The sequence below is a fragment of the Sturnira hondurensis genome, unplaced genomic scaffold (assembly GCF_014824575.4).
Source record: "Sturnira hondurensis isolate 20B ecotype Veracruz unplaced genomic scaffold, ASM1482457v3 Scaffold0011875, whole genome shotgun sequence".
Lineage (NCBI taxonomy): Eukaryota > Metazoa > Chordata > Mammalia > Chiroptera > Phyllostomidae > Sturnira > Sturnira hondurensis.
The window spans coordinates 460,985-481,971 of NW_028084506.1; the positions used below are offsets into that span (position 1 = coordinate 460,985).

At 40.4% G+C, this 20,987-nt stretch overlaps 1 protein-coding gene across 1 annotated transcript; it reads right to left on the reverse strand.

The window, feature by feature from the left end:
- Positions 1 to 227: 227 nt before the first annotated feature.
- Positions 228 to 20,646, reverse strand: HPF1 (histone PARylation factor 1). Its single transcript, XM_037060416.1, has 8 exons — positions 20,504 to 20,646; positions 17,025 to 17,184; positions 14,953 to 15,142; positions 13,747 to 13,845; positions 8,315 to 8,465; positions 5,189 to 5,276; positions 2,244 to 2,416; positions 228 to 479 (listed from the first exon to the last, which is right to left on the reverse strand). The coding sequence occupies exons 1-8, from the start codon at positions 20,552 to 20,554 to the stop codon at positions 348 to 350; spliced, it is 1,044 nt and encodes a 347-aa protein (XP_036916311.1). The 5' UTR covers positions 20,555 to 20,646; the 3' UTR covers positions 228 to 347.
- Between the last annotated feature and the right edge of the window lie 341 nt (positions 20,647 to 20,987).

The window sequence follows — 20,987 nt, forward strand, 5'->3', positions numbered from 1 at the left end:
GCCCTCCTTAAATCCAGTCCTTCAGTCGACAGCAATTATTAGCTCAAGTCTTAGGACTAAATTCTTAGTTGCCCATGTTAAATACCAAAATAAGACTCCCTGGAAGGAGAGGATAGAGAGTCTGATGATTTTCTTTCAAATGTGATTAGGGCCTCGTCATTTAGATGATTTGACTACCATTTATTTGCATATAAAAAAGAAATCCAGGCCAGAAGAGACTTACAAAAGTTTCAGTAAATGTTTCCATCAATTTATTTTCTGTATCCCTTAAAAACAAACAAAAAATCACAAGTTTAATATTAATGCTTTAAAATAGTACACCAAGGAAAGCCACAAGTTGGTCTCACTCATGCCACAAGTTGGTCTATGTTCTCTTTACTTCTGTTTGCCAGGTGATCTTCAATAATTTCCGCAAAGAGATTCCTTTTCAACAGATTATATGCAAGAGGTAAAAGCTGGCCAGCAACTTTATGAAAATACTGAAAAATAAAAATATAACAGTAAGCAGAGAATATAGCAGATGCCCTGTAAGTAACAAAGCACTTCAAAAAAGCACCTGTTTGACAAAGCACACTCCCCTGACTACTACCAGCTACTTTCAGTTGACTAGGCCAGTGACTTCGGAGACAGACACCTGCTGTTCTGTCCAAGAGGCAACCTGGTAGCTCTAAAGGACCAATGGTGTATTTTGGAAGTAATTCAGAAGAAAACCAGGTTAAAAATGTAACCTGGTTTTCTCTATTCCCTCACATAAGGTTTATCAGTTGTTTGTTTTTTTTGCCTTAGTGTATCCCCACCAGTTAAGATTTTAATCATTATTTCCTCAGTTCATACTGTAAGAATAAGTATGCTGAATGTGGGTTTTCAGATCACGCCCTTTTCAAATTCCTGCCCCCCCCCCCCCACGTACTCCCTCCGTCCTGTAAGTCACTGCCTTAGGTTTACCAAGTGACTTAGCCTATTGTGCTGCTGTTACATCCTGGAGTAAAAACTGTCAACGCTTTTGTTGATGATCAACATTAACTAGCACTGTGCTAACAATAAAACCTTCATATATTCTATGTTATTTAATTTCTCACACCAATCATGTCTTTTATTAAGCTGGACCATCTTCTGGCAGGCCAAGCACTATTCTGTTTGGTCAAGGGCTGTCGTTAAACATTGGGATTTTTTTTTTCCACTCCTAACCAAATGAGGAAGGCAGAGAAATGACAAGAATGTGTTTCTCAGGCTCACCAGACCTGGTAACTTGTCAGAAATGCGAATTCCCAGGACCCACCTGTGAACTCAGACTTTGGGGGTGGGGGGTGCACCCGTCTGTGTTTGAACAGCCCTGCAGACGGCCTGGGTGCGTGCTAGTTAGCTGCTGGTCTAGTCCAGCTCCTCGGAGTGTGTGCACAACAGCAGCAGCAGCAGCAGCAGCAGCAGCAGCAGCAGCACCCCCAGCACCCCCCGGGAGCAGGTCCGAAACACAGCATCTCAGGCCTCACCCCAGGGCGACCGGAACAGCTTGCATTTTAATGATATCTTTAACTTTGGAATTACTGGTTTAGACACTGACTCTAGAACCAGACTGCCTGTGCAGGGGGGTTTATGTCTGTGCTTCACAGGTGACGTCATAGCTTGACTGGAATTAAATGGTCTGTGTGCAGACATTTTATAGGAAAGGATATACACAAGAGTGTTGGAAAAACCACCCAACCTTAGACAGCTTGCAAGTGGGAAGAAGTAATTTAAAACTAAACAGCTTCACCCTAGAAACACATTGTAGACACTGCACCTTACTGCCTCTTTGACCTTGAGGCAACCACTGTTGAGTAAGCACTGACTTAACTGTTGGGGAGGTGTTTATTAGCAAATACTTAATGGAAAATAGCATCTCATATTTTAAGTAATTTAAGGCCTATTTTAAAATAGTATGTATTCTTCATCAAGGAATTCACGCACAAGAACAAGTACCACCCCCATGACAGTGAGAAATTAAACAGCTCCGGGAAAGGGGTGTGTGGATCCCCACACACGCAGATGCCCCACCTGTATGTCTAATAAGAAAGTTCACTTTAATGGAGGCCTAAAGGCAAATGACCTTGGTTATTCATGTTTGCCAGAACATCACTTCAAAAAGCTTCCTTTGAATACATACCCTACCTGTGCCACATGTGCCAGGACTTGATGATGTAATGTGCACGAGTGTGTGTGTGTGTGTGTGCAGGACAGGAGGGAGGTTGTGATATTGTACTCACGTGCGAACCATAACAAAAGAGGTCCATTCCCAACTCAAGCCCCATGCCATAGTCACATTCATCATTAGCAAACTGCACAAAAGTCATCATTTCCTGAATGGGAGCAAAAGCTTTTAGTCTCTCCTCATCAGTTGGTGCCTCCACAATTGCCTTGCAGATTCTCTTGAGATTAGCTGAAAGAAATCAGTGGTATTAAAAATTATCTACAGCCATCTTCAAAGGTAAAAATAGAAGCTGGGTTTTTTTTCTTAGGACTTTTCATACAACTGATATGAATAACTGGAAGACACTGTGATTTAGAGTGGCAATTTTATAACTTTTCTAATTAAGACTCAAGCATAATAATGGCCTAACAAAACCATTTCTCTTATTAGCAGAATGTGATGATTTCCCAGTGGATCTGGCTGCAATAATGATTTTACTAAGTTTTCGATGACATTCAGTATGCTAGTCCAGGAACTGGTGAAGTAGTACCAGACCTGGCCCAACTCCCTTTTTAAAAGGCCATCGAGCTCAGAATGTTTCCCCTTTTAAAAGGTTGGGGGAAAAAAGAATATGGCAATAGAGACCATATGTAACGTACCCCTGGGCTAGTCTTTATTAGGAGTTGGATTAAAAAAAATCCCAATAACTGGAGGGGGGGGGCAGGGCTGGGAATACAGGAAAGAAAACTGTACTTGAACAAGAGTTAAATAAATTTAAAAAAAAATCTATTCCTTAAAAAAAAATCCCAATAGACCATAAAGTTTACTCTATTTTGTTCTATCCTACCACATTTAAAAAATATAGGAAAAGACAATGGAACAGGTAAGAAATTGCAAAATTAAACCTTTACCACAGTGGAGGAAGTGCAGCCATGGCAGAAGTACAGTTTGGAGAAAGAACACAGAAAACTTCTAACTTCGTTTATCTAAATAAGAACAGTGGTTTACTATTTCTATTTTGGCTTTCCCTGTTGTTCTTACTGCCTGATGGGTGCCAGTGTGTCCGGTCTCCGGACACGTGTGAGGATGAAGGTGCACTGGACATCTGGTTAGACTTCCCTCTCACAAACTACCTCGTTGGGAATCACTCAGTCAGTACTGAAAAGAATGGAGATGATCAAACCCTCCCAATATCACGTCTTTAACTGGCCCCTGCACTGGGGAGACGGGGACTGGCTGAACAATCAACCCGAGGATGACGTGATCACTGTGCCTTGTATGTATGAGGCACAGCATTCTACTGACAACTACAAATATAAGGTATTAAGGATTAGCAATGGCAGGAAAGCTATGCTAAGGTTTTTAACTTCGGCAAACAAGTATCACAATGGGATCTGCTGAACACTTGCACCTGAACACGCTGCCGGTCAACTCCTCCTAGGAAACAACACGAGGCAGGAGCCAGATACTAGGTCCTTATGTTTTGCTACCATTTTTCATTCAAAATAAACCACTGAAAGATTTAATGTCTAGAATATTAGAAAAAAGTAAAAGGAAACTAAAAAGACCTTGGACATAAAACCCCAAGACCCCATCCAGAGTAGGCAGGTAACAGGGTTTACTCCAGGACATAACAATTCAGAACCCACCACCCCAGAAGTGTCCAGACTACTGTTCCTGTAACCAATGTTCACAGCCTTTCCCAAGTGAGACAGTGATTCTACTTGTGAAAGCTTCCAACAGACCAGTGCCCAGAGGCAGAAGTGGGCAGTCTCAGCAGCAGACTGCGGAGAAAGGTGGAGCCGCACGCCTTCTCAGACACCGATGACCTCTGGACTCGGGGAGGGGGTGTGGGCAGTGGGGGTATCCGCTCCAACAAGTACAACTGCAGGCTACATGTGTAATTGAACCTTTTCTCATCCATATTTAAAAAGCGTGAAATTAATTTTAAGATTTAATTTAATCCAACTACCCAGCATAATCATTTCAGTGTGTAAGCTAAACAACTGAATTAAAGTCACAGTTATAAATTCATCTCAATTACACTAGCCACACTGACGCGCTCAGCCACGCACGGCGGGCGGCCACGGTGCTGCACAGCCCAGCCGTTCTCTCCATGTTCCCCTGGGGTCCCTCTGGTGTGGGGTGAAACCGGCAAAACATTACATCTGAGTAACTGTGATGTAAGCCAGCTTATACATCTAGAGACATGGTTAAAAATGCCGATTTCTAGGTCCCAGCCCCAGAGACTGCCGACCACGGCTGATTGGTTCTGTTCTAAAACTGCATGGCCAAATCCATGTGCTGGGCAGAGATCCGTGCTTGTTCCTGGGGGAAGCGCCGATTCCGACTTCCTTCAGAGTTGTATGCCCTCTGGCACAGGATGAGAGATAAGGCCAAGGATGCTCAAGGAAGAGGATAAAGGGGTGGGGAAAGCGTCGAGGAGAGATTTTCTTAACAGCAGTAATTGTATTTTGTGTAGGAATCGTACATTTTCAAAGGGTTTTTGTACTTATAAATGAGGCGGTTCAGGATCTTGGGTTTCTGAATGCTAAGTTAACTTTATGCACATGGAAAAACTATAAAAACATACTTTTTCAGTAATTACTATTAAATATGTTGATTAATGGTTTTAAAATAGTTCAGAAAATGTAACCTAGGCAATAGCTTAAAAGCCCCTAAACTCTTATAAATGCTGTATTTGAAGTACTACAAGGTAAGCATTGTGCTAGCGCCTTACATATTTTTTTACACTCTCAAAACCCCTTCATTTAAGTGGTATTAACCATTTTACAGATAACAGCAACAAGGTTTAGTGCAATTAAATAATTTGCTTAAGGTTACACAGCTACAAACCCAGGTTTAATTCAGGCCCGACTGACCCTAAAACTTGGGCTTGCTCTCTGTCACTAATGCCTAGTGACTGTCCAATAAAGGCACACGTAAGTAAGGAAAACCCTCCCCCTCACAAATTAGCACACATATTCACATTTGCACACGTTTACACAAGCAGTACATTACCATCTGTTTCAGGGAGCTCTCTGTACCCAACATCATTTTTATCTACTGGAACAACCAAGCCTGCACCATGAAAGGTCTTTGTCACAACCTAAGTTAAAGGGAAAAAAATAATCATGGTAAATAGACAAAACAAACCCTCACCCAAACCCAATAAAACACACACAAACCCTCAACTTCAGTCAAAATATAACCTTAATATTCCTTTTCTTTAAAATTAGCTAAAAGTCAAGCACTTCAAGTAAGTACAAAGGAGTGAAATAACTGCCTTAATTTATTAAGTCTGTCTGTCAGTCAAGTACAAGTCTCTGCATATTTGTACTTTTTGAGGGAAGGACACCAATGCATCTTATTATAGGGGCAAGCCAGAAAATCAGTTTCCTCCAAGGTCAAAGTGTCTTTTAGGCAGAAAACATTGTATCTGGGCCTAAAAGATAGAAGGAATATTTCTGTTAGCAGGAAGGTGTGGTAGAACAGAATTCCTGTCATCCATCTTGCCAAAGTCGGCCTACTATTTTTACCTAAAATTCAGGCTTGTGCAAACTTCCCCAAAGCAGGGCACTTTCTAGTTTTGTGGTGCCCACTATGGAGGCAAATAACACAGCCAGTGAGCTTTTACTAAGGGGTAATCTTCAAAGATGAAAACAGACCCAACCACGGCCATCTTCATAGCCATTCTGGTCTATGCTCTTCTTATTCACACTAGTGACATTATTCTTAGGTCTTTCTAAACAAACACACCCCCTTCATATATTCCACTTCTCTGTGTAGTCCAGTGAAATTATAGACAGTGAAGAAGGACACAAACCCCCAAATTAACTACCATCTACCAAGTCTGGACCTTACTGTACTATAATGTCCCATTATCTTTTATTAAGCCACAAAAAGGGACAGATTATTCAAGAAGTTCACAGACAATTGCTCACCACTTGGGAAAAAAAACGAAGTTATAGTCATATCCAACTCCTTATGCCAAAATAACTTGAAGTTGGATTTTAGGCTTCAATGTAAAAGCCATAAAACTATTAGAAGAAAGGCAAATTTAAAAAATTTTTTGATCAGAGAAAGAAAATGCTTATAGACTCAACTACATTTAAAAAATCAAGAACAAAAATTTTTTAAAACATGAAAAATATCTGCAATATACAAATAATAAAAATAAAAAATAAAAATAAAATAAAAAAGAAAATAGGATTACAAGTTTAGGAAAACCCTGTTCAAGGGTGGTGATATTTTAAATGATATGCCCTTTTTACAATGTCATTAAATCAAAGTTCATTTTTAATAATGAAATCTAAGAATAAAAAAGGCAAAGTGGCATATAGCCAGTTAGTAAGAAGACAGGTTGAATGCCAAACATCAGAAATTGTCTCACTCATGATTGTGGACCAGGAGCAGGCTCTGTGAACCTCCATGTACTTATCTATAAAGGACAATGATTCCCACCTAGTCTGCAGATTGGCTGGGAGGGTCCACTGAGGTAACTGATTAAGGACTTTGCACGCCAAAGTCCTGTAAGGGTATGTCAGTATAAAAACAGTGACTCCTACTATTATATAGTGCTCTAGTATACCAGAATGGATATATTACTATTCTCATACATCAGGACAAAGTCACTAACTCAACTAGTGGAACTGAATTTTTCAGGACTAGACAAGTATGAATTAAATGAAGATTAGACGATAATAAAGAACAAACTTGGGTTTGAAAGCATACTCAACATGTTTTTGGTAGGATAAAATCATGGCTGTCTTATAAGTTCTTTTTTCTTTGTATTTATGTTTTTACCAGCTGTTTTTGTAATAATAAAATTTTAACCATGGAGAGGGGATCAGGACAAACATACCTATGAAATTTAAACCCCACTCACATCTTATTTGTAGTTATGGGGAAAATTAAGGAAATCTCCTCTGAAATAAATGATAGTCAGTGGTAGAAAAATAAAACAAGGCTCTGATGAAAGAATTTGCTAACAGCTGTCCTGTACAAACTCAGTCTTTAGTCAAGAATTAGAAATAACATAATAACGAGATGAAATGCTATCCTTCTTTCTACTTACAAGCTGGGAGAGACACCCTATGAAAATAAGAAGGGAAACAAAATCTTTAAAAAATGTTAAAGGGCCCAGTTGCAAGGAGTTTCATTTGAATGTATATTTCAGAAGGTATTTCTGGTCTTGAGGACTAAAGAAAAAGAAATGCTAACACTGCTGTTTAGTGAGTAATGTTTACCCTACAAGTGAGTTAAGAGCAGTCAAGGACCTGAAGTAGGATTTTCTATTTTATTCAGTACTAGTTTATTCAGGAATAGCTAGTGCTTCATTTGGCCTAGAGCATTCCAATGAACCAACCACAGCAGACAATGGAGACAGGCTGAAGGAAACTGGGGTGCCCTCAAACCTGTGACAAGGTCCATCCTCCCCAGAGGTTATAAACACAAGCTCCTACAGAATTCTCATTTACCCCAAAGCAGAATTCTACCTTGTCTGTTAACTTACTCTGAAAGTTGTAGGTGATAAAGCAAAAGACCCAAAACCTCGCCAAAGCATTTGCTGTTTACAAAACACTCCACTGCCCCTGTAGGCATTAGTGGAGATGCAAAGCAAAGGAACATTAATGGGACCAATAAGGGAAGGGGGAGAGGACTGCTCACAGCCAGAAATACTGGAGGAAATCAGCAAATCTCAATACACACTGTCCCAGCAGCTCCAGCATCTGAGGTGTGCCTTTACAAAACTACCCCCAAAGACACCAAGCACCAAATCTTAGTATTAGACCCCACCCATTAAAAAAATTAAACATTACGCTGTTTTCACCCAATTCTATGAAGTAACTGGCAAGACAAGATTAAGAGAGTGGGAACCAATGGCATGAGCTGTGCAGCCACAGCAGAAATGTGTCGAACGACTCAGCCCCCCAGGCCCGTCTCCAGTGGAGGTAGTCTCCAGTGGGGTTCTCGTACCCCGCTGCTGACAACCCTGGAGGGAGCCCCTCGGGGTGGCCCCAGCTGGCCTTGTGATGCGGCAGGGGGTAAGGAAACAAGGTTACACCTACAGGTGGGGAGGAGAGTTAAGAGAAAAAAACTACTAAAATAGCAAACTAGCCAGTGACTGACAGATTTAAATCATACTTTCTTATCTCTCTGTTTCATCTTCTTGGTTTTCTGTTCCAGTGAGTACCCCAGTTCTCTAGCTGCTTCTGTGAGTTTTTCATCTATGTTTTTCAAGAGACTCGTTTTCTTTTTATCTGTTACTTCTTTAAGTTTTTTCATCAAAAATAATCTGAAAAAGAAGTAAAAGCCCTCATGACACTGTAAGCCATCGCACAAAGTACACAGACCTTGGAAAGGGAAGGGAGCTAAGTTAAAAAACATCAATTTCCATACAATAAAAAGACTGAAGAATAATTACCAATAGCTTTCTCAGAATCCCTAATAGATTTCTTCAAACAAGGGAAAAGCAGCATGGATAAAAAGCTTTCGGCCACAATACCAACAAACATGATTCAAATTTGCATTATCTCTGTCTATACTACAGGTATAAGGGATATTTACAAAGCTGAGATTAAGCCAAGTTTTAAGCGGCATTAGTTGTTATTAAGAAGTGATATACTGTTCTGGAGAAGCCTGGCGTAACAGAAGGAAGCAGTGTATAAACACCAAAAAGGAATTTTTACTTTTAAAGAGCCAGGGGACACTATTACAATACTGAAAACGGATTTTTTTAAATGTTACCTTCAAATTTCTAAAAAAATATTTTATTTATTTATTTATTTATTTTTAGAGGGGAAGGGAAGGAGAGAAGGATAGAAATATCAATGTGTGGTTGCCTCTCATGGGTTCCCTGCTGGGAACTGGCCTGCAACCCAGGCATGTGCCGACTGGGAATCGAGCCGCGATCGTGTGGTTTCACAGGCTTGTGCTCAATGCACTGAGCTACACCAGCCAGGGCTTGTTACCTTCAAATTTTTAATTTAATTTTTTATTTATTGACTTTACAGAGAGAAGAAGGGAAAGTGAGAAACACTGATTTGCTATTCCATTTATTCATGCACTCATTGGTTGATTCTTCTATGTGCCTTGACCGGGGATCAAACCTGCAACCTCAGCATGTTGGGATGATGCTCTAAGCAACTGAGCCAGGAACCAGGCCTCAAATTTAAGATAAATTTGGAAAACATAAAAGGAAAGCAAGGCTACTTTGTAAGCTTATACAGAAGCAAAATACAAAACAATTTCTAAAGGTATGTGAACAGAACAATGTTCCTGCCAGTTAGGGAAACAATTGTTTTACTGGAAGCAGGTTAAGACTTTCAGCAGCAGAACAGGACAAGGGTAAAATAAAGAGCTGGAAGCAGCGCTCAGTTGGAAACACAAGTCAACTACTTCCTATGGTCATGACCCAGGAGCAAAGTCACTTCTATTCACTACTAACATTGGATAGTTCACTATTGACTGGGCGTGGTACAAAGCTTAGAACGTTTACAGTGGGTATTATTCTTATCCCCATTTTGCACGTCAGGAAATTGAGGCACAGAATAATCAATTTACCCCAGGTCACAGAGCTAGGAAGGGCAGACTGAAGTGCCACAGAAACTGAACCCACCTAGTCCTTGTCTTCTGATGACAGCACACAGGCCTACACTGTGACACAGCTGTGTGTCAAGAGAATATATTAATGAAAAAAAGCCAACTGAAGACGTCAGGTTGAAGAGAATTGTCATAGTCCTTCTCAATCTCTCCGGCATGGCATTTAGGCCTTCAAATACTATGTGGCTCTTGTTTTCATTCATCTATTGCTAACTTGTCTAGAACACCCTTCTGCCCACTTTTTCTAGGAAGTTCTTAGGCATTCAAGGCCTAGACAAAATGTCTCTATGACGACTTCCATTGCTACTTAAGGCACTTAACTCCTGTCTTCCACACTTTTCACGTTATTATGACTGCCTGGGCACCAATGTATGAAGCTTTTGTCTCTCAGCTTCAATTTAGTACCTAATACTTTGGTTTCTGATGCTTACAATTGCCAAGTACAAACTGAAATAATAACCATGAACATTTTGTACTCTGTTGCACTAAAATCCATTAGGGTACCTTGAACTGTGAATGAACCCTGTGAATGAATGTGAATGGATTCACTGAGGGGTGCAGATCTCCCCAAAACCAAGACTCTTCATTATAGCACCCTCACTCAATACATCACAGTGCAAGACTTGCCTTCGTTACAATCACTGCTGGTCACATTAACCAAGTCCTTACTTAGGGAGTGAGGCGCTGTCAAGCTCACAATGGTGGTTGAAAGTTTCCCCAATTCTAATTTTTATTTTCGAAATCTTAAATTTTAATCACTGGCAACCAATACAGCCACTTGTTTCCTTTGGTTCCATTGAGAAAATGTCTGCCAAACACCGGTGTCTGAATAACCAGCATTTGTCAGTCACTCTCTCAAGTGAAAGTGGAAGAAAGTTCAGCTCACAATTGTCACACAGGAGCCCTTCCTGTGACTATGCAGAGGGGCTTGCTTTCTACACACGCCCCATTTCGTCACCCAGCATGTTAAAGACGTGTTCTCAGTGACAGAGCTCTAACATTTCTACTGCTCCATCACCCACATTTTAAATGACACATGCCTGGTGTCACTGCCATCAATAATATCATGGCTGCTCATGCGGTGCCATTGCCTTGGTTTCTATCACGGTGCCAACAGTATCATCCCCATCCGTCACCTCTGGCCACTGGTGCCAAAATGACATCTTACCATGAGTTGTTCTGGCCTCACATGCCTCCCAAAATGGTGCCAGGTTCCCCAAGGGTCCACACACGGTTCTTTGGTAAGAACTGAACATGGGAACCTCCTGGGTTGCTAGTGAGCAGTACTTTATCTGGAGGTAGTGTTTGAAGAAACACTGCCTATGCAATAAATCCACATTACCCAGCACAGCGAGGCAGGGTGGCAGAAAGGAGGGGCAGCCCGCAAGAGGAAAAAGGATCACTTAACAAGATCACACAAGATCTGATATACTAGACAAAATAAAATACATTTATTCTTTTAATAAATACTAAATCTGCTTAAATAGTTTTTTGGGCCCTGCACAAAATAAGAGTTCATTAAACAGAGGGTAAATAAATTTTAAAAACTTAAGCATTAAAATTAGAGAAGTATAATTTTGTATTACATTTAGACTTGAATGTATATATAAAAAAATATTCCTGAGTTCTGTTCTAGATGTACTAAAGTGGAATCTCTAGAGGTAGGGCCTGTACAGCTCAGGGTCAAGTACTTTTAACCAGTAACACAGGAGGTTCTGATATGAAGTCACACTTGAAACCATTAACTGTATAGCAGTCACCAAAGAACAGACTGTGGACCCTTGGAGATCCATGAGATCATTTTAGGGGGTCTATGAGGTCAAAAGTATTGCTAAAGTTACTTGAGGAAAAGGAACAACAAAAGAACAGAATGGGAGGGAAATTCATTTCTATTTTAGATGTCCTAAGATAATGAAAACTCTAAATATATATATATTTTCTATGTGCATTAAACAATATGATTATTCTTTAATCTTTATTAATCTTTGCTGGGTGATTTTCAATTTCTTTGACTACTATTCAATCTTGCACAGAATAAACTAGTTTCCCTCAGCATAAAAATAATTTGTTTATAACAAAGCCTTAAAAGACCTTAAAAGACCTTATTCAGGCTGATACAGAAATAAAGTGGGTTAAATATGAGTAGCTTTTTAAGAAAAGGAGGGTTTTAAAAATTAAAATAGTTGTAATATTTGAAAGGTATTATAATCTTTTTACCTCTGTGTTGGAGATAAATTATTGGAGATAGAAAACATCTGAGTGAAACAGGTACTCAAATACTTACTTGCTGGTCTTCACCTAAATTATAAATTTATCACGAATTTTTTTTTCTTTTTCTTTTCTGTGTTCTCCAAAAAGCTAAAAAAATACCAAAACAGTCTTGGATTATTTTAGATAACCACTATAACTTTTCTTTTCAAAAAGATTTTTTAGTAAGACTAATGAAAACCTTGGTGTTCTTGCATGTCTAAGTATTTGTAGAATGAATAAATTATTTAAGAAACATCTATTATGGGGCAGGTACCGTGCACGAGAAAGCCTCTGCCCCATGAGACTTAATGTTAGTGTAAGAGACAGACCAAAGGCAAGAAAACAACAACAGTTTCTAATAAGGATGGCACCAATGTCAACTGAATGATAAATCTGAAGGGCTTAAGAGAGCTATAAACTCTATATAAGTTATAACAGTTACTGTAGAAAAGATAGTGTAAGAACTATATAACAGAGACAAGAAACATTTCATAAAACTCAGAGGCATCAGAAAGAAATAATCTTTTTTGGACATCTACAGTAAGTTGCCCTTTAAATATACCAGTATGTACAACATTTACGTACCAGTCTAGTGGGTGCGCTAGGTTAATTTAGTTTGAATTCTTTATGTAAATCTGTATTATTAAACACAGGGCATAAAAATGTTTTTTAAAAAGTAAGGTAATAAAAAGAGGCACTGCAATACATGATCTACTTATTGTATTTAAAACGATAAAGATGGCCCTGGCTGGTGTGGCTCAGTGGACTGAATGCTGGCCTGTGAACCAAGAGGTTGCTGGTTTGATTCCCGGACAGGGCACATGCCTGGGTTTCAGGCCAGTCCCCAGCTGGGTGGTGGGGGAGTGTGAGAGGCAGTCAGTCAATGTCTCTCTCAAACATTGATGTTTCTCTCCCTCTTTCTCCCTTCCCAACTGTCTAAAAATAAAATCTTTTCCCATATTATTCTCCAGCTCAAACTCCACACAAGACCTAGCTTCTCTAAAGCAGACGCAACTCTGAAATCCGAAAGGCAGGAGAGATGCCAGGTACAGCCATGCTTTTGCTGTGTCCCCCAGAGAGCACGGCTGTGGGGGCGCCATCTTTTCTGGAGTGGCTGCAGCCGAGATCTCAGCACCTGGTCTCAGGTTCACGAGGGTGAGAGGCAGAGGGCAGGGCACCCATTTTACCAGCACAGGTTACATCAACGACAGTGTGGCCCCGAAGCCACACCATCCTGCAGTGGCAGCAGTGGCTGATTCCCCAGTTTTCTGATGCTGACAGGGATACAAGCTGCACAGGCGAGCCAGTCCTGCCACAACCGTCTCTCCGGGAGGGTCGGGCTGCTCCACCAGCCCTTCCGCAGATTTCACAGGCGCGGGCCTCACTGTATCAAATCCTGCTCTTTGGACCATATACAGTGGGTTCTTACAATGAAGTCATAACTATGGTGTTTCAAATACCATCTTTTACTAAAAAAATGTTTTAATTTGGTCATGGAAAAACTAAGGTCAAGATTAAGTAATGGTTCCATTAAATAAAATAATTGATTATATGAGGTATATTATTTTAGTGAAGAGTAGAAGAATAGAATGTGGATAACACTACCTGCAAAAGTCAGAAATTATCTCTAGAAATCTAGAATTTTTAGGTTCCTCAATTCCCTATATAGCACACAAATTATAAACAAATATTATAATTAGGATGGGACTGAAATATTTTCTTACCTGACTGCAGCAAACACATTATCTCCATTTTGAACAATTACACAGTTTTTCTTTGCTTCATTTGTACCAACATATACAGGAAGTTCATCAGGAGAATCCCTGATTAAGCAAAAAATATTAACTGCTTAGCTGCCCAGTATTTATATTATTAGGCAAATAGTATTTTAGGTCTATAGACAACAATTTAGATCTGAATTTTTTTTAAACTGGAATTTGCAAGGTGTAAGCCCTAAATTTCTTAGGCATAGCCATGGCAAATCTTATTTATACAGCAGGAACTAAAATTAAGATTCGTAGGACCTACTTAGAAGGCCTATCAAAAGAAGTAGGGAAAATCATATACCATTATCTCTCTGCCAGTTTTATATTCTGTGAAAAAAAGAAAAAAGTAGGGAAACAAAGTAAACAGGATTATAAAACATTACTGGCGAAAGGATCTGACTTATATACATACAACCAAATTCTTTTATTATTTTACAATTGAAGGAGCCAATATAGAGAGATGAAGTACTCGGTCCAGGTCCTGGGAAGTTAATGGCAAAGCCAGAGGCAGAATCCACATTACCCCAATTCCCAGCACTGTCTGCACTCTGCTGTCCCACAACGCTTCTCCATGAGCGTATTTCCTCTAGTTCCACTATTCTATTAACTTCACATGGCAGACATCTCCACTGGTACCAGTACACAAAGTATTTTCCCCCTCAACTTCTATTTCTTTAACATTCTAAGCACCTTGCACATATCGTTTACTCTCCTTAACATTCTTTTAGGGATGTACATTATCCTCATTTTCACAGGAGGGGAAACTGAGTCACAGAATCTCAGTCACTCACGACTGGCACAGGGTCACCCAGATAATGAAGAGTAGGACCAGTCTGTCGGCTCCATCTGTCTGACTCCAGAGCACATTCTTAGCTATGGGCTGCCTCTGTGTGCCCCGGAAGCAGGTGACTAATTTTGAAGTCCCAGCAGCCACTTTAAATCATCTTCCTGGAGCTAAAAGAGCTCTTCTGAACCCCAAAGGAAAAACCAGGGAGGTTACACCTAGAGTTTGCCCCCCTTAACGTAGGTTAGGTAGCAGAACAGCAGATGGTCCATGTTTCCACCAATAAGGGGAATATAAGTCCTTGACCTTGGGTGAGACCAGTGAATGTTTATGCTTGTTAGAAGGACAGGAACTGTGTTTGAGAGGAAAAGGTCCTTTACCTGAAGTACCCCATGTGGAACTGAGTTTTATTATCTCCCGTAATAATCGTCTGGAACTCAGGAGGATCATAATAAAATCTCCAATGAAGGTTAAAATTCAGGCTTCCTGGGTTTTTTTTCATTTTATGTCTTCCGGCAAGGATATCATACGGACCCACCAAATGAAGTCCAAGGCTTGCGGAAAGTGAATCTATAAATTAAATAAGTTTGTTTACACAACAGCTTTCTGAAGGCAGATTGGACATAATGCCTTTTGTTAGTAAGCTATTTCTAAGCAGTTGTCTTTAAAAACTTTCTAAAGCAAAAGAAAAAATCTTTAGTTACATGTGAAGATGTTAGTTATAAACACTCAGTGGAAAAGAAATCAGCAATAAAAATGCAGCAGTTTCATTTAGGATTTCCTCTTAAATTTACCACTATATACATTTCAGTTACTCCTGTTGTTTGTTATTTGGGCTAAAGCAAGACTGTTTTGTATTCCTATGGACATATTAGAGCCTAAAATAATTGTAGCTCACCCGGATAAGGGAGAGACAAGATAGATAACAAGTGAGGGTCCATTAAGGAAGGTAAGTAAAATGTATTTAATAAACACATTTCTTTCCCCTTCCCTCCACTTCAGCTAATTATCTCTAGGGGACTCCTTTGCTTCGACACTGTATTTGGCCAACCCTAATCCTGGGTGGTCCCTTCCTCCACTCCCAGATCATAGGAGAGTGTTACCTAAACCAGAGTCATAAAGTCTGCTCTGGTGTGTGTCTTTACACACATCAGCTATGTCTTTATTGTTCCTCTAAGTGGGGGAGGTAAGCACTCCTGGCAGGATCTGGATGTGTGTGAGGTATGATGGACAGAGGAAGAAAATTCTTAGAAGAGGAAACATGAATAAAAGCAGTTCCTTTGCAGGGGGGAAACGATTCAGCTTAGCTGGAAGTCAGGATAGCACTCACTAATCTGTAAAGTAATATAAAACCTAAACTCTCCCATCTCGCCAGCTGGTGATAACCAGGTTAATGGTCTGGTATACGGGGACAGCGTTTCCCCCACTCTGTGAACAAATGTAATCATATAGATATTTTAAAGGGAGATCATACTGTTTTCTAATGGGTTTTTTTGTTGTTCTCTACCCTGTTTCCACTTAAATTTTCTGAATGCCTTTCCATGCTATTAAATTTTTTACATAATTTTAATAATTGCAAATATTCTACTATAGACGCCTATTCTATTGATATTTACTTTTTTTTACTATTCTAAATAATGCTTCAGTGAACATCTTTGCTAATATGTTTGTACACAGCCATGATTGTTTTGAGAGAAGTTGCTGCACAGTTTAAGTGTTTTGATATATTGCCAAAATTCAGTTATCTACCCATATTTCCACCAATAGTATATGAGTGTTTCTCTCTCCTTACCTCATGCTGAAACTTTAAATAGTGTAAATGGCAATAGTGAAAAGTAACTCTGTCACCACTATCATGTTTTTTTGTGTATCCTTTCAGAGACAGTAATAAGCACAAAGAAAGTACATAGGGATGTGTGTGTATACTTGACTTTTTTTTTTAATACTAATGACCTCAGTACACTCTATACACTATTTTTTCACTTGAAAATCTTTCAGGCATGCTACTTTATTATTGCCTAAAAATCTGATCCATTTTTCTAAAACTATGAATACTCATTGAATATTCATAGCATTACTGCTGTGATGTATTACTGACGAGCATGTAAGCCATTTCTCATTTTTTATTTCCAAAAACATCACTGAACATAACTTTTGGTTCACCTAATCCATACGACAGGTTCCTAGAAGTAGAACCGCTAGGCCATTACTAAATCTCCAACATATCAAAGTACTTGTTTTCCTTCAAATTCTCATCAAAGCATGTCGTGAACTTATTTACCCCTGCCAGGATAACAGGTGATAGTGACATGTTATTATAGCATAATTTTATATTTCTCTCATTAGAAACATGTTGGAAAGTTTCCTTTTCTACCAACTGCTTAGACCTTGGTTCAGTTCCCCACTGTCTTTCCAAGGGCAGAAGCGGGAGAATGATTCTGCAATGACTCACCAGCTGGCTTTTCAGGATCGAGTTCTTCACAGAACTTCCAGAAGTGATAGAAATCTTCAGGCAGAGAAAGCTTATAGTGACTTTCTACTTCTTGCCGAAGGTCACTGGAGACATCAGCTTCACAGGATTTACTCTTCTTCACATCAACTGTTCTTTCACTCTGAAAGTTGGCATATGAAATGTTTTCTCTCCAAAAAGGAATCAGTAATTTCCCTTAAGTAACAACATTGGTCATTTTTGTTCACCAATTCTATGGCATACACATATTTTCTTTAAAACACTATAAATGGTATTTGAGTAAGATTCTTTGGGCAAATAAAAAAAAGAACAGTTTATAATACACAGTGGCAAGAGGGACCCACATAGCAAGTCTTTAATGTATTTCTCCAAGATAATGGAAGCACAGAAAATAAACAAACAGAAAACCAAAGTAAAGAGAAAAGGTAAGAGGTGGGAAAAGATGAATAAGGAAAAGGCAGGTTTCGCCTTCTTTTGCTAAACAGGATGTCATCATGTCTTTTGTTTAGATTCAGTCATCACATCAAGCGCAAAATGTCAGAAACAACTGGATACGAGGGAATCTACCAGTTAAACAATTATTTCACAAAAGACCCTTTAATGTAAGGACAAGATTATAAAACTTATCTCCAACATCTTTGCAGTACAGGTTCATTATATAATTATGCCAGGTTTTATCATGCATATTAGGTATTTGACAAATTTCTATAATGATAAAATGCTTAGCTGAAAGTTACTTATCTTTAGTTTTGTAAGTAGCAATCTGTTTTTCTTTCTAAAACCTTTCTTTTGGATTAAGTTCTTTTTTTTAATTCTTCCTTTTTCTACCCACATCAGTGCTTCTCAACCAGGGTCAATTCCACACAAATCTGCAGGGCAGAGGGGGTGGGGAGATGCTACTGGCACTCAGTGGGGTGGGGGCCAGGGATGCTGCCAAATATCCCCCAGTGCACAGGATAGGCCCCTGAACACATACATTTAACTGGCCCAAAATGTCCACAGTGCCAAGACTGAAAACTTTTAACCTAAATGTTTCTCCTATTTATATTCTTCCATTTTCCCAGTAGACTCAAGTTGATTGATGTTGCTTGAGGCAGCATTCAAAGTCTACAAAGATAACATATATGAGAAAGTTCTTAATAGCACTGTTTCCAAGAGCAGAAAAGAGAACAAATGAAAATGCCCACTGACAGGAGAATGGACAGTTACAGGACTTTCAAACAATGTAATATTGTACTTAGTGAAAAGGAAGTATAGGTGCACGTGATATGAATCAGTCCTCATAATTGACTGTTGAATGAAGGAAAAAGTTCTTGAAGATTATATGCAGCATCACAGCTTTTGTATAAAGTTCAAAAACAACAAAGGTTATTAAGGCATTCATGCATAGGTGATAAAGCTATAAAAAGAAGGCAAGGGGAAAATCCAGGGTGGTAGCTACACCGAGTGCGGGTGATGGAAGTTAGGCAGAGGAGAGGTGAGGAGCCCAGGTAAGTGTAGGGTTATTCTGAGTGTTTCGGTTCTTGGCTCAGGCAGTGGGTTTGTAGGTGTTTGTTATATTATTATAAACAAGGTCAAAGAGGATCATGTATTGGCCAATAGTAACAGTTTATTACGCCAAGGAGTATAATGTGTCTGAGATCATAAGAAATTAAATTTAACCAAAAGCTGTTGAAATATGGATGCCAAAATGGGTATTGATGATAAGAGCAAGGAACAGTAATAAAGATAATAACAATAAAAACAATACATAATTAAAAAGGGACTTATTATGCATTCACTATGTGCCAGGCTACTGTTCTAAGGACTTTCTACGGATTTATTTCATTTTCACAACTACCTTACGAGCTAGATGATACTCTCCACATTTTACAGAAAAGGAAACCGAAGTAATTTCCCCTAGGGCCCTAACTATAACATGAAAGAACAGGGGTTTATTTAAACCCAGGTGGGCTGGCTCCTGTGCACAGATTCGACCACTTCACGGTGCTTCTCCAACTACAAATATAGATCAGTTGGAACATACCAAGTTCTGACCCATCCTCCCTTCTGTTTTAATAACCACCTTTGGTTAAGCTTTCAAAGACTGGCTCAGATTTAGATGTTAAAAGGAAAGCCTCAATCTACCTTGCTGAAAGGCAGTTTTGCACAATGGAGAGGTTACCTGGGTTGACTCCTGACTTCTGATCTCCAGCTCTGTCACCTTGGACAAGTTACTTAGCCTCTCTGTGCCTTGTTTTCTCATCTACAAAAAGGGTGTGTATAGTACTCTGCCTATATCATACAGCTGTTATAAGGAGTAAGTTATTTGTAAAAATACACAGAACAGTCCTAATACATAATTTATAGAGGTGGCGACTACTGTTAGCTGTAGTCTCTACAGAATCATCTTTATTTTTGGTATTTTGTTTCGAACACTGTTTCTCTGTCAAATTGGTTCACTGCACCAAAGGGAAATACTAATTTTTTTCAGCTCTGCCTTATCTTACACACCTGTTGAGCATCTCCAAATCCCCAATAACTAGAATTTTGGACAGCTGTCCCCTTCAGAGGCTGCACTTTGCCCCTGTGTTCCTAGAAAGCACCACCAACATAATGAACGCCCAGGCTATGGCCCTCTCACAGTTAATCGGGCCCTCTAACCCTGTCTCCCTCTACTCGGTTATAATTCAGCCAGAGTGAGTTTTCTAAAACTCTACTTATCACAATGGCAGTTCTTCGCTGCCGTATTGGTACTACTGTAGTGGTTACAGAACGTCGGGAATCATTTAAAAGTATGAGAATGTGCACACACTTCATGCCCCCTTCCTTCGTTAGTGCCTTTACGATCATGTCCCCCTTACTTTCCCACCTCCCAGGCTCCAGCCTCGCAGAACTCTCCCCTGTGCCCAAATATCCTCTGCACTTACTCCTTACCCCTTACTTCTCTTCTCCGCTTTCAAGAACCCTCTCAAAGTTGAGTTGCCCTAAAAGCTTTCTTAACACCCACCAGGGACTTATTAAATGCTTTTTCAATGTTTCCACGGCACGTTCTATACATTTCTGTTACAATGACAAAAAAAAGTTACAGTAACAGGTATATTCACTGGTGCCCCACCTCCCTGGCTGGGGATGAAGCTGGGGAGGCAGGATTCATCTTGAATCCTCAAGACCCACACAGCGCCTGGCTTTTAGTGTTTCCAATCAAATTAGCTAGTTGAGCCAATCAACCGTTGACTGTGTCAAACTGCTTTCCTAGGAACCGCACGGGGAGCTGGGGAGAAGATACAAAGGCGCTACTTTCGGACCGAAGAGCAGAACTCGGGGAAGCGGCGGCCCCAACCACGGTCCACGGAGCAACCCCCGTGCCAAAGCACAGAGCAGTCGCTCAAGGATCCCGGGATCGGTGCGGTGCGCCGCCCCTTGGTGCCCTGGCTAGCACCAAGAGCTCAGGCGGGGCCCGCACAGCCTCGCAATAGTACCTGCTGGCCCTCCCCGCCGGGCCTACGCTTCCCACCACGGCCGCCGACCATCCTGAAGCCCAGTACCAGCCGATTCCCGCGTTTCGCCGAAACTTCCGAGCGTCGCCAACTGCTTCCGGGTTCAAGAGCAGCTAATTCTGGTCCCGGCCGTCACACGCGCTCCAATTTAGGGGGAAGGCTCCGCCCACATCCACGCCCCCTAAGGGCCGGGCGAGGCTCCGCCCACCACCCGGCTGGAGAGAAGCTGGTGGTGCTTCTTTTTGCCGGGGCTGCATTGCGACGCGAGCTAACCTCGCCATCCAGAGCATCTTGCAGGGGTGCTCCTGAGACCCCAGAGCCACGAATTTGTTTCTGTTCAAGTGGTCCGGCCTTCTTCCTCAGGTGTTTAAAAGGAACAAGTACGACACGGCCCTCCCCCATCAGTCCGTGTTTTTGCTTGATTTATATTTATTTAAAAGAGTAATCTTTCCCTCTATTTCATCCC